This window comes from Camelina sativa, chromosome 6 (genome assembly GCF_030686135.1).
Source record: "Camelina sativa cultivar CO46 ecotype springtype chromosome 6, ASM3068613v1".
Classification (NCBI taxonomy): domain Eukaryota; kingdom Viridiplantae; phylum Streptophyta; class Magnoliopsida; order Brassicales; family Brassicaceae; genus Camelina; species Camelina sativa.
Window position 1 is genome coordinate 12,642,854 of NC_141885.1, and position 13,835 is coordinate 12,656,688.

At 36.9% G+C, this 13,835-nt stretch overlaps 2 protein-coding genes and 1 pseudogene across 2 annotated transcripts; 1 reads left to right on the top strand and 2 right to left on the bottom strand.

The window, feature by feature from the left end:
• The first annotated feature begins 2,106 nt into the window (after positions 1-2,106).
• On the top strand, positions 2,107-3,127 carry LOC109124753 (large ribosomal subunit protein P2B). The gene is made up of 4 exons (XM_010516483.3): positions 2,107-2,241; positions 2,339-2,436; positions 2,652-2,878; positions 2,956-3,127. The coding sequence occupies exons 2-4, from the start codon at positions 2,349-2,351 to the stop codon at positions 2,980-2,982; spliced, it is 342 nt and encodes a 113-aa protein (XP_010514785.1). The 5' UTR covers positions 2,107-2,241; positions 2,339-2,348; the 3' UTR covers positions 2,983-3,127.
• A 122-nt stretch (positions 3,128-3,249) lies between these two features.
• On the bottom strand, positions 3,250-6,061 carry LOC104790705 (receptor-like protein 48 pseudogene; annotated as a pseudogene).
• Positions 6,062-6,387: 326 nt separating this feature from the next.
• LOC104790706 (peptidyl-prolyl cis-trans isomerase CYP71) lies at positions 6,388-10,794 on the bottom strand. The gene is made up of 13 exons (XM_010516485.3): positions 10,495-10,794; positions 10,097-10,182; positions 9,857-9,945; positions 9,379-9,618; positions 9,172-9,293; positions 8,837-8,912; positions 8,600-8,707; positions 8,347-8,523; positions 7,668-7,885; positions 7,414-7,546; positions 7,092-7,315; positions 6,833-6,986; positions 6,388-6,750 (listed from the first exon to the last, which is right to left on the bottom strand). The coding sequence occupies exons 1-13, from the start codon at positions 10,683-10,685 to the stop codon at positions 6,670-6,672; spliced, it is 1,899 nt and encodes a 632-aa protein (XP_010514787.1). The 5' UTR covers positions 10,686-10,794; the 3' UTR covers positions 6,388-6,669.
• Between the last annotated feature and the right edge of the window lie 3,041 nt (positions 10,795-13,835).

Sequence of the window (13,835 nt, forward strand, 5' to 3'; positions counted from 1 at the left end):
TCTGTAACCAATTTCGGGAGAAGAAACGGTGGTGATGAACGACTCAATGACGATGAACAATCAACGACGAGCGATCTCTGTAACCAATTTTGGGAAGAAGAAACGGCGGTGATGAACGACTCAACAATAAGAAGAAAATCCGGAATGACGGTGGCGATGAACCAACTCTTGAAGAAGTACAACCCAACCGTGAGTGACTCCATCGACTCAATGATTAGTAGTTGAATTTGGTTGAACAAGTAGAACTCGATAAAACTCATTCGTTTTGGTTACGAAGAGATTCATGATTTGTTTGTTCTGCACCTTATTCAGAATTGAATATTTGGGTTTTAAGTAATACTAGTATATATAGGTATAACTAGTATGTTTTTGTAATGCTGATAAAACTAGATAAAACTAGTCGTATTTTATTTGTAATTAACCGTTTATTGCAGATACAAAAAAATAAAACCACACGTGCAGCTGAAAAAAAAAAGTAAAAAAAAATCAGAATTGTACAGCCACGTGTGCAATATGTGTGTTCACACATAATATTCACATTTAGTGTTCACACATAGTTATACCAAGTATAATAGTTTTACCAAAATTGCAAATAGTTCTACTTTTGGGTTTTTTTCCATTTAAGTAGTTTTACTCACTCTTAAAATTATATGTTTTAGTTTTACAGTTGATTAAAGTCTATTAACATATAATTATGAGTTTTTTATGCATTCATATGTTTACCAATTACAATTCTATAACTTTGTCATCCTAACTTGGTTATTATTTACAAAGTGACATTAAAAGTATAAAGAAACACTTGTTTAAGTTCTTACATAACAACATAAAATTCATATATTTTTAAAAATTCATTCTTAGTAAACATTTAAACATTACTTTTGATGTTTACTAGTACACATATTGTTATGTTATCTTTAAAATCATTTTATGGATGTTCAATTCAATTTTACAAGTTTTACCAGTTTTATCAGTTTTATTTTTGTTAATAGCTGTTTTACTCTGTTATGACAGAGCAAATATACACATCAAGGGAAAGGAAAATCAAACATTACTAAATTTTAAAAATAAGTTTTACAGTAGTTGTGACATAACCAAGAAAATAGTAGTACAAACCAAAAGATCAAACAATGGTGTTAGGTGCAATTTCATCATCTTTTGAATGTTGTTCAACTGCAATTTAACGTAACTTTCAACAAACTCAAGCTTCTTGTATGTCTTTGCTTTTAACATCAACAAAGTTATATTTGTCACATGTGTCTTGAACATTATACTATATATGCGACATTCACACTTAAAATGTATGCTCGCGTTCTCTCCCACTGTATCCTGCCAAAAAAAATTAAAAAAAAACTCAATTAGTAATACTACTAGTTTTACTGGTTATACTACATTAATCAGTATTACCAGTTTTACTAGTTATACTACATTTACTAATATTACCAGTTTTACCAATTTTACCCAGTCGTGATAACAGAAAATTGAATGGTTTGGGGTTCTAATCTATGCAATTCACAACGATTCAACAGTAAAAATCATTTCTTATCAACTAAATAGTTCAATCGACCCATAACCCATGGTAAAACACCCAATTTGCTAAACATCTCAAGCAAAATTTAAACTAAATTTCCAAAATTCAAAACCTAACCCTATTCATCAAGAATTTTATTCTTATGTTGAAGAACACACTTGTATTTTGAAGGAAAAATTGATACAACTCGAAAAGGTGAAGAAACGGTGACAATGGAAAGTTCCGATGAAAAATCGCCGGCGGTTGAGAGCTCCGGCGAAGAACGACGTCGACTGAGGAAGAGAAGATATCGATACTGAATTTATTTTTGGGTTTTAAAATAAAAATAAAAATAAATAAAAAAAAGTTGAGAATGGAAGGAAGGGTATTCTAGTCTCATCATATTTCATTAAATGAGAAAAGGGTATGGAAAATAAAGAGGGAGATAAGAGATTTGTAAAATTTATATAGGGACTTTTGGGATGAATTCTCTTTGGAGAACAGGCCTATTAATCCTGATTCATAATGAACCAAATCAAACCCGTAACTGAATCAAAAAACCAAAAAAATTGAGAGTAAAACCAAGTAACCGTAAATAACCGGAAACAGAAGAAACCCTAACTATATATACAACTCACTCATCGTCTTCCTCCATTTTCGTTTCCTCGCTTATCCTAAAACTCAAAAAAAGCAATACAAGCTTCTAGTAGCTTCCTACTCCTCAAATCTTCTTGGTAACTCTTGTTTCAATTGTCTCTCAATCCGCTCTCTTTGTTAACTTAAATTCCAATTTCTTGACTAATTTGGTTTTATCTTTTTTGGTTCCTGCAGAAGAAAAAAAATGAAGGTTGCTGCTGCTTTTCTCCTCGCTGTTTTGGGCGGAAACGCTAATCCTTCTGCTGAGAATATCAAAGATATCATCGGAGCTGGTAAAATTTGTGTTTCTGAATGTGTTTTGATTATTAGATTGTGTTACTGTGAACGAATTAGTAGTAGCAATGTTGGTTTTGGAAGATTCTGCATTTGCTTTGTTTAAGTTTGTGATGAGAGTTTTGTGATTTTGTTGATATGTGTTGTTTTAGATGAGTTTATGGGTTTGTTGTATAGTGAAGTAGTAGGTGTTATTGTGTGTTTTGTTCTGTAGTTGGTGCTGATGTTGATGGAGAGAGCATTGAGCTTCTTTTGAAAGAAATGAGTGGTAAGGACATTGCTGAGCTGATTGCTTCCGGTAGGGAGAAGTTGGCTTCTGTGCCATCTGGTGGTGGTTGTGGTGCTGTTGCAGCTGCTCCATCAAGTGGTGGTGCTGCTGCTGCTCCTGCAGCTGCTGAGAAGAAAGAAGCTAAGAAGGAAGAGAAAGAGGAGTCTGATGATGTAAGCATTCGATTACTTACTCTTTGTTATGATCTTGATTCGGGTTCTTGATATTGGTCTTTGATCTTGAAATGCAGGACATGGGATTCAGTCTCTTCGAGTAAGATTACACACGGTCATGAGTCGAGATTTAGTTTTTGGTGCTCTTAGTGGAACCATTTTTTGCTCCTCTCTTGTAGTTCTTTGTTATCAAAGATTATTGGATTACGAATTTTACTACTTAGATAATGAAGCAAGAAGGTTTTTATCTTTTGGATTTACAGATTATATGCCCTCTGTATTGCTTAGTAATTAACCTGGTATGAGCTAATTTACATAACTCATAGTATATCATGAAAAAAAAAAAACAAATTTTGTTACGACGTTAATTGAAATGTCATCGAGATCATTAATATGTGTAGATATCACTATATATTTCGAACAAGTGTGAAGTTTATTATCGCTAGTAGAGACACCATCCTCCTGACTCGTGACAAGTGATGCTTAGACGAGATTGAGCCAGATACGTAGGTAAGAGTGAAAGATTCTTATGAACCAGTGACGTTTACATGAAATTAGAATGTGGCCTATGGTGACTCCACACACAACACCAGTTACATAGCCTATAGCTGCTGCAATCCAGCTCAATACTTGATCGTCTTCTTCCTTTTCATCATCTTGATCTTGCTTTGTTGCTTCTTCTTCTTCTCCACCGCAGGTTTTCTGGTGAGGAAGACGCGAAGTCTGAGATTCTCTGCGAATGAGGAACTATTCTGGCTTTGAAACTGAGTGCCTTGTGGTATTGCACCTTCAAACCTGTTGTAAGAGAAGTTCATCCGCTCTAGAAACGTGAGTTCCCCGAGCTCTGGTGGGATTTTGCCAGATAATTTGTTTTGAGATAGATCTAATGATTAAAGATTAGTCAAGTTCGACAGAGATGGTGGGATACGGCCTACGAATGCATTGTTTGACATGTTAAGCACAATCAGTTCCTTGAGTAAACCGATGGATACAGGGACCTCTCCTTCAAATCTGTTTCCAGAGACATCGATGGTTTTGTAGATTGTGAAACCACTCCCAACTATAACCATCTTCAATCCTTTGCCCGTCATAGTCACTGAGTTATGGTAGTTTCCAGCGTTACGTCCCACACGTCCCGCATATACTCGGCATACCATCGATAATGACTAAGTTTTTTAAATACTTGATCTGCGTATGATATTCTCTACAATGTCCACGACCAATGACATTGCACTCCAAAGCGCAAAGTAATCTGATGGCAAGCCTCCAGTGAAGCGATTATCTGAAATGTCAAAGAGTCGCAGCTTAGGGAAACTCAAAGAATCTCCAGGATAAGATATTGGTCCATAGAATTCGTTAGAAGGAAGGACAAGAATCTGTAAATCGGGCAACGATCCCAACCAGAATGGAAATGTGTCACTGATTCTGTTGTTTTCCACAACGACAAGAGACTTCGGAAGTTCTCCTGATAACTTGTTGTGACCAACATTAAGTGATCTCAAGTAATCACTGATAGATCCCTCTGCAAGAATACCAGAAAGGGTGTTATCCTGTAGATGCAGGACTGAAATACGAGTGAAGTATTTAAAACAACCGCTGAAGTTGTTGTTGGATAAAACAAGTGTGTCAAGAGAAACCAATTTGCACACTGCCTTAGGAATCTCTCCCGAGAACCAATTGTCAGAGCCGAAAAAGAACTTTGTAGAGTTTAGTAACAAAGGAAGATCATGGAATGTGTTTGAACTTATATCAAGCATTTCTAGTTCACTTCTTTGAATAACACTCGCTGATCCTCCAAAACCACTAGAAGAATTCTGAGAAATGTTTAAAAACCACAACTCTGGCAGTGTCCATAACCACTCTGGTACTTGGCCTTCAATATGATTGGCAGAGATGTCTAAATAAGACAAACAGCTAGTTTCGGTTTGTAGAAACTTGGGAAACTCACCAATATTGCAGGAAGATAAACTCAAGGTGGATATGCATGAGGAAATATGCAGAGTTGAATTGATCTTCAGATTAATCCCTGAAAGATCCAAATAATCAAGTGACATGAGAAACTGTAAGAAAACACTCGTGTCAACCATGCTTCTTGTGTTAATATAAGATAGGTCAAGGAACGTAAGTGACTTGAGATGCAAGAAGATGCTGAAATCGACAATGCCCTTCCCTGTGTTCCATAAAGAGAGGTCAAGATAAGAAAGATTGACTAGTTTCGATATAGATCCCGGGATTGGTCCATTGAAATCGTTTTCTCCAAGGAACAAGACTTTAAGTTTAGATGCAAAAGAGATATTTCCAATCTCAAGAGGACCACTGAAGTCGTTTCTTCCTAGGTCAAGTTGGATCAACGAAGGTATCATGAAGAGAGATGAAGGAATTGATCCCGAAAACAGATTTTCGTTGATCTCAAAATCCTCTAGTTTGGTGAGTGTACTCATGTTAGATGGGAGCATACCTTCGAACTGGTTAGAACGAATGTCGATCGAGGTGAGCTCGGTCCAGTTAAGTAGCACATGAGGAAAGTTGCCACTGCGCTTGGTCGATACAATTTTCAAATATCTTAGCCGGTTTAGGTTGCTCATCGAATCTGGTAGTTCCCTGGAGAAGCTATTAAAAGAAAGATCAGGATCAGTGAGGTAAGAAAGATTTCCAAGTGAAGAAGGGATCTTTCCAAAGAGATTGCATTCACGAAGGCTCAAAACCCTCAAATACTTGAGGTTGCCGATGGAATCTGGTAGAGTAGCCGAAAAATAATTGTAGGAAAGATACAGGTTGTGAAGATGACGTAGTCTAAACAACTACTATTAGACCTCAGAGGGCCATTGAGAGTACTGCCCTTGAGATCTAACAGAACCACTTTACCTGTCTTAGGATCACAAAAGATACCGTCCCAATAACAGCAATCAGTGTTGTTACTCCACAACGCGTACTGCGACGACTCCTCGACGTAGAACTCGTTCTTGAACTCCCAAAGAGCATCCCTCTGATCTGGACGACACAAGTGCTTAGCCCGCGAACCAAACATAAGTTCTGAGTTAGAAAGTGAGAAGATTATCAAACAAAGTCTCCATATTATCATCTTCCACTCACTACAAGAATACATCATATCACCACTCTTTTTCTCTGTTGTGACTTGTTGTTTTATGTGGAAGTAAAACAAGTTATGTTGATAAATTCTCGACTCTAGATGCATAGATGGTCTCTTACGTTTATAGGAAAAATATTAAAGCTTGACTTAACAAGTCTCCTGTGAAAATTGTAGGTGATCTTCAACAAAGATTACAAATTTCCAAATGAATGGTCAATCAAGTATACTTTTGGATAAAGGTAACTCTTAAAAAATGTTGCCTAGTTATAACTTATGAATGTGCCTAGCCAAGAGTAGACTATCATCATACTAGGTAGTCCATAACAAAAAGAAGGAACTAAAGAGTCGCAAGTTATCTAGTTACCCTCTGCATATTGGTTGTCTTTTGAGACATAAACCCCCGGAACTTGATAAGGTATGAGAAAGTAGAGCCACTCTATTACAAGAAAATAAGCGGAACTGAAGTAACATTAGAAGTTGTTTGTCCACTAAAGCATTCCCAGAAAGTTGTTTTACAAAACTAAAAAACTAATGTTCAGTAGTATCAAGAAGATGATGCCACCAACTTAATCTGCTCGGGCACAACAAACATATCCCACAGTTCGATCCATCTCAGATGAGCCACAAAGTTCAGATTAGCCGCAAGAACAACTTCCCAGCAGGGAACCAACCACGGGTACGGATCAACAACGATTGTTCACTATTTCGGAACAGTGACATTAACTATCTTAACATCTTGGTAAGGCCTGTCGTTCTTGTCAGTCTTCACTTTCTCTATACCCTGTTCATTTGGTTTTATGGTTAGACACAAAGCCATACTAAGCCAACAAGTAAAAACATTCTTTCTGGTTATCAAATCATACCTGAACAACGTCCATTCCCTTCACAACTCTTCCAAAAACAGTGTGCTTATTGTCTAGCCACGGTGTAGCCACCGTTGTGATAAAGAATTGAGACCCATTTGTGTTTGGCCCAGCATTTGCCATAGACAATGTGAACGGCCTGTCATGCCGTAGACTGCAGACCAAGAAGAACAACAACATATCAAAAACTAAGTTACATTTCATTTGTTTCTAAAGGATGGCTAAATTCAAAGCAGGCATGGAAGTTGGAAACGTTTACCTTTTGTGAAACTCATCCTCAAATTCTCTGCCCCAAATTGACTGTCCTCCAGTACCATCACCAAGAGGATCTCCAGTCTGGACCATAAATCCTCTGATAACCCGGTGGAAAAGGTGGTTATCGTAATAGCCATTTCGACAGTGTGTTGTGAAATTCTCCACAGTTTTGGGACATTCTTCTGGGTAAAGCTTCATGTGAATGTCACCCAGCGAAGTATGCATGATCTGGATAATTAGGAGTTAAAATAATTAGTGCTAAAGATCCAAATTATAGATTATGTAATGAGTAGTAGATGCAAACATCGTGGATTATGAAAACATACCACGTTCTCTGGAAGAGATGTTGTGGATGAGTTTCCAATATCTGAGGCAGACATAAGTTCATCAGCAGCAGGCTTCTCGTTGAACACATCTCTCCCTTGGCTTGCATCTTCAGGTTCTTCTGGCTCTCTCCGACTGCAGAAAAAAATTAGTTGATAATAAATTCATAGTAGTTCTCAGCAATATCAAGGTATCTCTAGGGATATCTAAGAAAACATAGACATAAGTCAATTTAGCACGATAGGGGGTCACATACCTGAACATATAGATCCTGTGTTTCTTGAAGGCACAGCATAGGATAGTCGGATCAGATAAAGGCTCCTTGCTTTCATTTACATTTGCCGCAGCTGCTGGAATCTTCCTAACTTTCTTGCCTCCTTGATCACCTTGATATAATGCAACTCTCAGATACCTTTCATTACTCTCCACCTTTCCAAGGATCCTTGCAACTGTGTTGGTGTGTAAATTTATTATCTAGAGAACAAAAGAGGTAGACAGAGAAAATTAGGAGTTGCTTGTTATGATTCCATTAACAAGCATGGAAGAGTTCTAAATACAATCAATCAAGAGAAACTGGTCTGCTTTTACATAATGATCTGCTGGAAATACAAAGATATCGAGGATTTGTGATAATGGAGCCCCTTTCACTCCCCCTTAGACACCCAAATTTACGATAAAATCTCAAGCTCTTTTCCTCTACATTCACTATATTGGCAGAGAGCATAACCACTTAAATATATGGTAACAATAAACGTAACCTCATTAAATCTTGGTTACTTTAATCACCTAAGTAAAAGCTAGCCACTGGTGAAAGGCCCAGATTTTTAACCTGGTTATATACGTATAATGTGCATGTGAAACAGGATACGTATCATGTCTAGACTGATATGTCTATGGTACTTTAAAACGAAAAAAAAAAAAGGTAGATTTCTTACTTTTATTCCAAGAAGAGTGGCGTATATAAGGAAATTAGAGCTTTCATCAAAAACAGCATTGGGCTGCGGAGCACTCTCGGTTTTTTCAAGGTCCTTCTCAACTGCCATTCTTCTACCAAAGTCAATTGCTTCAAGCCTGTATAATGGAGCATCACTCCTCTGCAGATCTTGGGCCACCTAATAGTGGAATAGATCATTAAGATTAATGTGAAAACAACATGTAAAGAGAAAAGTATAGAATATGTAACCTTACCTCAAGTGACTCATCATATACCCGCCTCAATTTACCAGTTATAAACCAGAACACGCGAATCCTACGATCAGGAGATGTAACAGAAAACTGTCTACCATCTGGACTCACCTGAAATGAAAATCACAAAATTTAGAGACGAAAACTTGCACTATGATTTTCACCGGACATATCAATTGCTTATATCTGCATTTTAAGCACATAAAGAGAAACTAAAGATACTAAATGCCACATAAGTACCTCAATTGCAGAGATTGTAGTTTTGCACTTTGCAATCTCAAAGAGATTTGTATCACTCTTCAGTTTAAAGTTCACCCTACAACAACAAGTAAAAGGTCAAATTGTGAACCATAGGTGACTTGAAAGCAGCCCATCAATCATACTCAAATTCTAAAGATGGTCAACTTTGGCGACTAAAGTACTTCTACTACATGCTGCTCTTTGCGTCATTCTCAGCAATATGATATTTAACTACATTAGCTACTCACAGAAAACAGCTATGCTCCTCTTACCCTACAGGCTACAGGCTACAACTAATGAAAGCGTTTATGATAAGAAGTTAAACAAGGACATACTCATCCTCCGGAAACTGCAATGTCGCTGGACTCCAGTACTCAATAATTCCTTTTGTGTCACCAGAGATCATTGTGTCCGAAACAGGATTGTACTTCATGACTTTAATTGGATTCATATGTATCTGGGCATACATAGATTAAGAAAGAAAAACCTTTTTAGCTTTGAGTCAAGAAATAGCGACAAAAGAAAAACAGAATGAAACAAACCTCTCTTGAAGCAATGGGTTCGTTGGAACCAGAACGGGGATCATAAATGTGCACAAACGATGAGTTTCGGTCACTAACAGCAAGTTTGGCTTTGACATCCCCTTGTTTGTAGACCCACTCAACAGCACCAGGGATATATGGCAAGGCGATCATAGCCATCATGTCGTAGTTGACAACATCATATATTTTAACAGCATGATCATTTGAGATTGTGCAGCAAAGCAAACCATCAATGCTAACCTGCATTGCTGAAACGGGTCATGGTTGATAACAGAACTAAACACAATCACAAAAACAGTGGAAACCATATTACGTCTAACTATAAGTTCGCACCAGGTCAACTATCTTCATTCATAAAATATATAAATACAAAGCTAATCTTTCAGTCAAACATGGAGCATATGCCTGGATTTGAGGTGACAGTATCTTAGATCTAAAAAAAAAAGAGTTCACATTGTAAATCACTGGCGATACTTACCGCTAGACCTTCAATAGGACCGAGATGGGAACGGAAATGCTTAGCAAACTCGATACCAACTCCCTTTTTCTTCCAAAATTTCAAGTGACCTTAGATTATGAAACAAAACATACTTATAACAACCAAAATGATATATACAGAAAAGTTTCACTGTAATCCATTAGTATCTGTGCTTTGACATTACAAAGCCAGAATGAAATCACAAATCACATAAATAGCACAAAGATCAGAGAAGATTACCATCTATGCTTCCACTTATGAAGAAATCAGCTGCTGAAACAGCAACATGCGTAACTACATCTCGATGCATATAACTTTTCTCATACCTGGAGAAAGAGAAAGCAAAAAAGGATACAAATCTCATGAATTCACAGATTACAAGCATACGAATCTCATGAATTCCAAAAAGCTCAAACTGAAGCAGTAATAAGAACCACCAATGTATTATTAACTAGAACACAACTAAGGCTAAATTGTCACTAATTTGAGATTTTCATTGCAAATGTGAGCTCGTTACCAAGCTTAATTCCATTAGGTTACGGAGAAGTAAGCACCAACTCTTCGAAACTAAAACCCTAAACCCCAAAACTTCAGTTAACTAGATTGATGAGGAACAGAGAAAGTTCAAAAGTACTTACATATTAGCAGAAGGAAGCGAATCAAGATAAGCTTGCTCGAACTGAAGCGGACGTTTGCGTTTTCCTCGTGGAGCAGGTCCAGGTCCGACTATCGCATCCTCCTCCTCCTCCACTTCAGGCGGCGGCACCGCAACCACCGCCAATTTTTTAATCGGACTCGCGGTTCCACCGTTCTTCGATTCTTCCTCCATTGATCTCTGCTCTCTTTCCTCAACTCAAAACTCCTTCGTCGATTGAAAGCAACTTCGAATTTTCAGAAAGAGACGGTAAAAAGAAGAGAGAAGGGAAGTTTAGATTCATGAACTAAACATTTCTATTGGGCCTGAAGCCCATATATAAATTTATGAGCCTAATTGCAGAATTTTGTGATCTCCTAATACAACTCTGTTATTAATAATATCATCGAAGAACAGAGAAACATATTTGATTCTTGGTTTGAGATTTTGCTGCTGTTGTTGCAAAATGCAAACTCAAGAAGTACTGCGAACTACATAAACAAACTTCAGAATGTGTTATTATAGCTCTTATGGATTCATGAAGCTTCTTTATAGATGTGATAATTTTTAGTAAGTATATATTATGAAAATTGTGACATGAGAAGAATTTAAGTAACCCAAAAAATATCCAAAGATTCTTCAGGCATATGATATGAAATACATATCTTATAAGTTTATGTACACACACATATTATGACTTTATGATTTGAACTAAAACAGAACATAACCAATTCCACCAGAGTGGTGAATGGTGATAATCACAAGAAATTGCACGAGTAAACAATATATATATATATATATGGAGATAAATCACAGGCTGTTCCTCCTTTGTCTTTGGACTCTCATTCCCCGGTGAACTTTATTTTCAGTGTTTGTCTTTATCAGGGAGTTGGAGTACACCTCCTTCTCCTATACCCCATTTGTCAGATTCAACGCCGAACTTAAAGACAATTTCGGTGAAAGCTTCCTCTACTTCAACTTCTATCATGTACAGATGCTCTGTCAAAAGGACAGGTAGAAACTTATTCGCAGCTTCTTCATTAAGAGTGAGACCATTTCGTTTGTAAATGATGTGATGATGTACCTCGCTCCTGTCACCATCATCACCAGCCCCAGTGAGACCCTTATCAATTAGCAAGATGCAAGCCTTAAACCTCCAGGTTGTAAAAAGAGGCCATTGATTAGATTTCACTGTCATGGAACTGCCGTTAGTAGCTCGGGTAGTAAAGTGTGCAGGCACTTCTCCACCAGGTAACAACGCACGTCTACTATTGGTATGGATGATGAGTTCCCTCGCTTCTTTATTCAGTTTTAAGCAGTTGGTAAAGTCGAGATAGATCTTTGGATTATGAAAAGAGCAATCTAGTATCTCCAGAGACTCACAATTACTAGCGTCTAGGTATGATAAACAGTCTGGAATCTGTGACAGTGATACCAGCTTCTTGAAATTGTTGAGCCAAAGTCCCCAAAGACGATTGGTTGTCTTGACCCATGGAAGAATCTCTTGTATTTCTGTATCGTCCAAACATAGTGATGTGATGATATTAAGAGCATGCGGGTACTTTTGGAGGTTTTCACTGTATGACATTTCCAAGCGATTAAGACGGGGCCATGACTTGATCGACAAAGGAACTTCTTTTATTGCACTTCCGTTGAGCTGGAGAGACATGATGTTTGTAGAGATCTCAGGAAAACTTTTCAAAAGAGAGCAATCAATGAGAACAAGTGTATCAAGAGACTTCAAGTTGATGTTATCCGGAAGACCTTGTAGCTTTGAGCATCCTTTCAAACTCAAGCATTGCAATTTCTGAAGGTTGCCTATAGTGGAAGGAAGCTCCACCAGACCAGTGCACATATCAAGATACAAGTTCTGCAGATTAGTAGCATTTCCAATAGAGGAGGGAAGCTCCATCAGACTAGTGCACATACCAAGATACAAGTTCCGGAGATTAGTGGCATTTCCAATAGAATAGGGAAGCTCCACCAAACATGAGCAGCCCGTGAGACTCAAATGCAAGAGATTAGTAGCATTCTCGATAGACGAAGGAATCTTTACTAAACTTGAGCATCCAGAGAGACACAATCGTCGGAGATTAGTGACATTCTCAATAGATAATATAAGCTCCTCCAAACTTGAGCATTCAGTAAGATCCACTTCTCGAAGATTAGTAGCAGTTGAGAGATCGGGATACTAAATGCCACAATATATTTAAAATACATAACTGGTAGTTGAAAAAAAATATTGTGAACAAAAACCTCACAAATAACTAAATAATGTTTGATCAGTAACTAAATTTTTTTTTTGTAACATCAAACATGAACAGTTTACAATCTTCTTCGAATCATGTTATTGTATGTTTGTAAATCCCATGAGGTTGCATTGTTGTAACAAATAGTTTCACTTGAAAATATTTTCATTTTGATGGTGATTGGTGTGGTTGAGGATTAAAGCCAAACAATTGATATCCCTTGTCACATCATAAATAATGAATCCATGAGTTGTTTCTTCATCTCTTTAACATTAGTCCCAAAAAAATATCTTTATTCAATCAAAAGTAGTGGATTTTCCATATCAATATATGCACACATGGCTGAACTAAGATAGTTATGAAGATTCTATGTTTTTGCCTTCGCTCAAATAGTTTAGCCTTCACGCTTCTTTGCCGACGAAGATGTCTCTTTAAGTCATGATGATGTTTCTTTAAGTCATGAAAAAAAGCCTGAAGATGTCTCTTCATCATTTGTCATTTGCTTGGATTCTAAGTCTACCAAGTTCTTGCATAAACAAACAAGATCGGTCTTTTTGTCATCTGCTTCAGCCAACATTTACACAAATGTTGGGAATGATATTATCTCCTAAACCAAAGCTCTCGTTTTCATTGAGATGATAAAAGAAGACTTAAGTGCCACCATATATAAGGTGAGTCTATTAAGTCCTCTAATTTTATATGCACTACTTGAATCTTCTCTACTCTAAATCCTCTTATAGCTTATTCATTATGTCGATTTGCTTCATTTCTTTATCTATTACTAGCAATTGACTCGCGCTATGCGCGGTAGTTAGCTGAATGTGTATTTTGGATTAGTTTTGATTTTGTTTTGTTACATTGTTTTGTTGGATATTTTATATACAAATAGGTTTTGCAGTATAATTTAGTATGCTGTTTTTACTATAATATATTAACATTATTTTCTGTATGTTTTTTGTTTTTCCATATTTTTCAAGTGAGTGGTAGAAATCTCTTAAACTTAAGAGAATCGCTTTCTCTATGGAATTATTTTAAATCTATATATATATCAAATAGTTGGATACTGAAATGAAAGAGATAAATACCTATGTTTTAA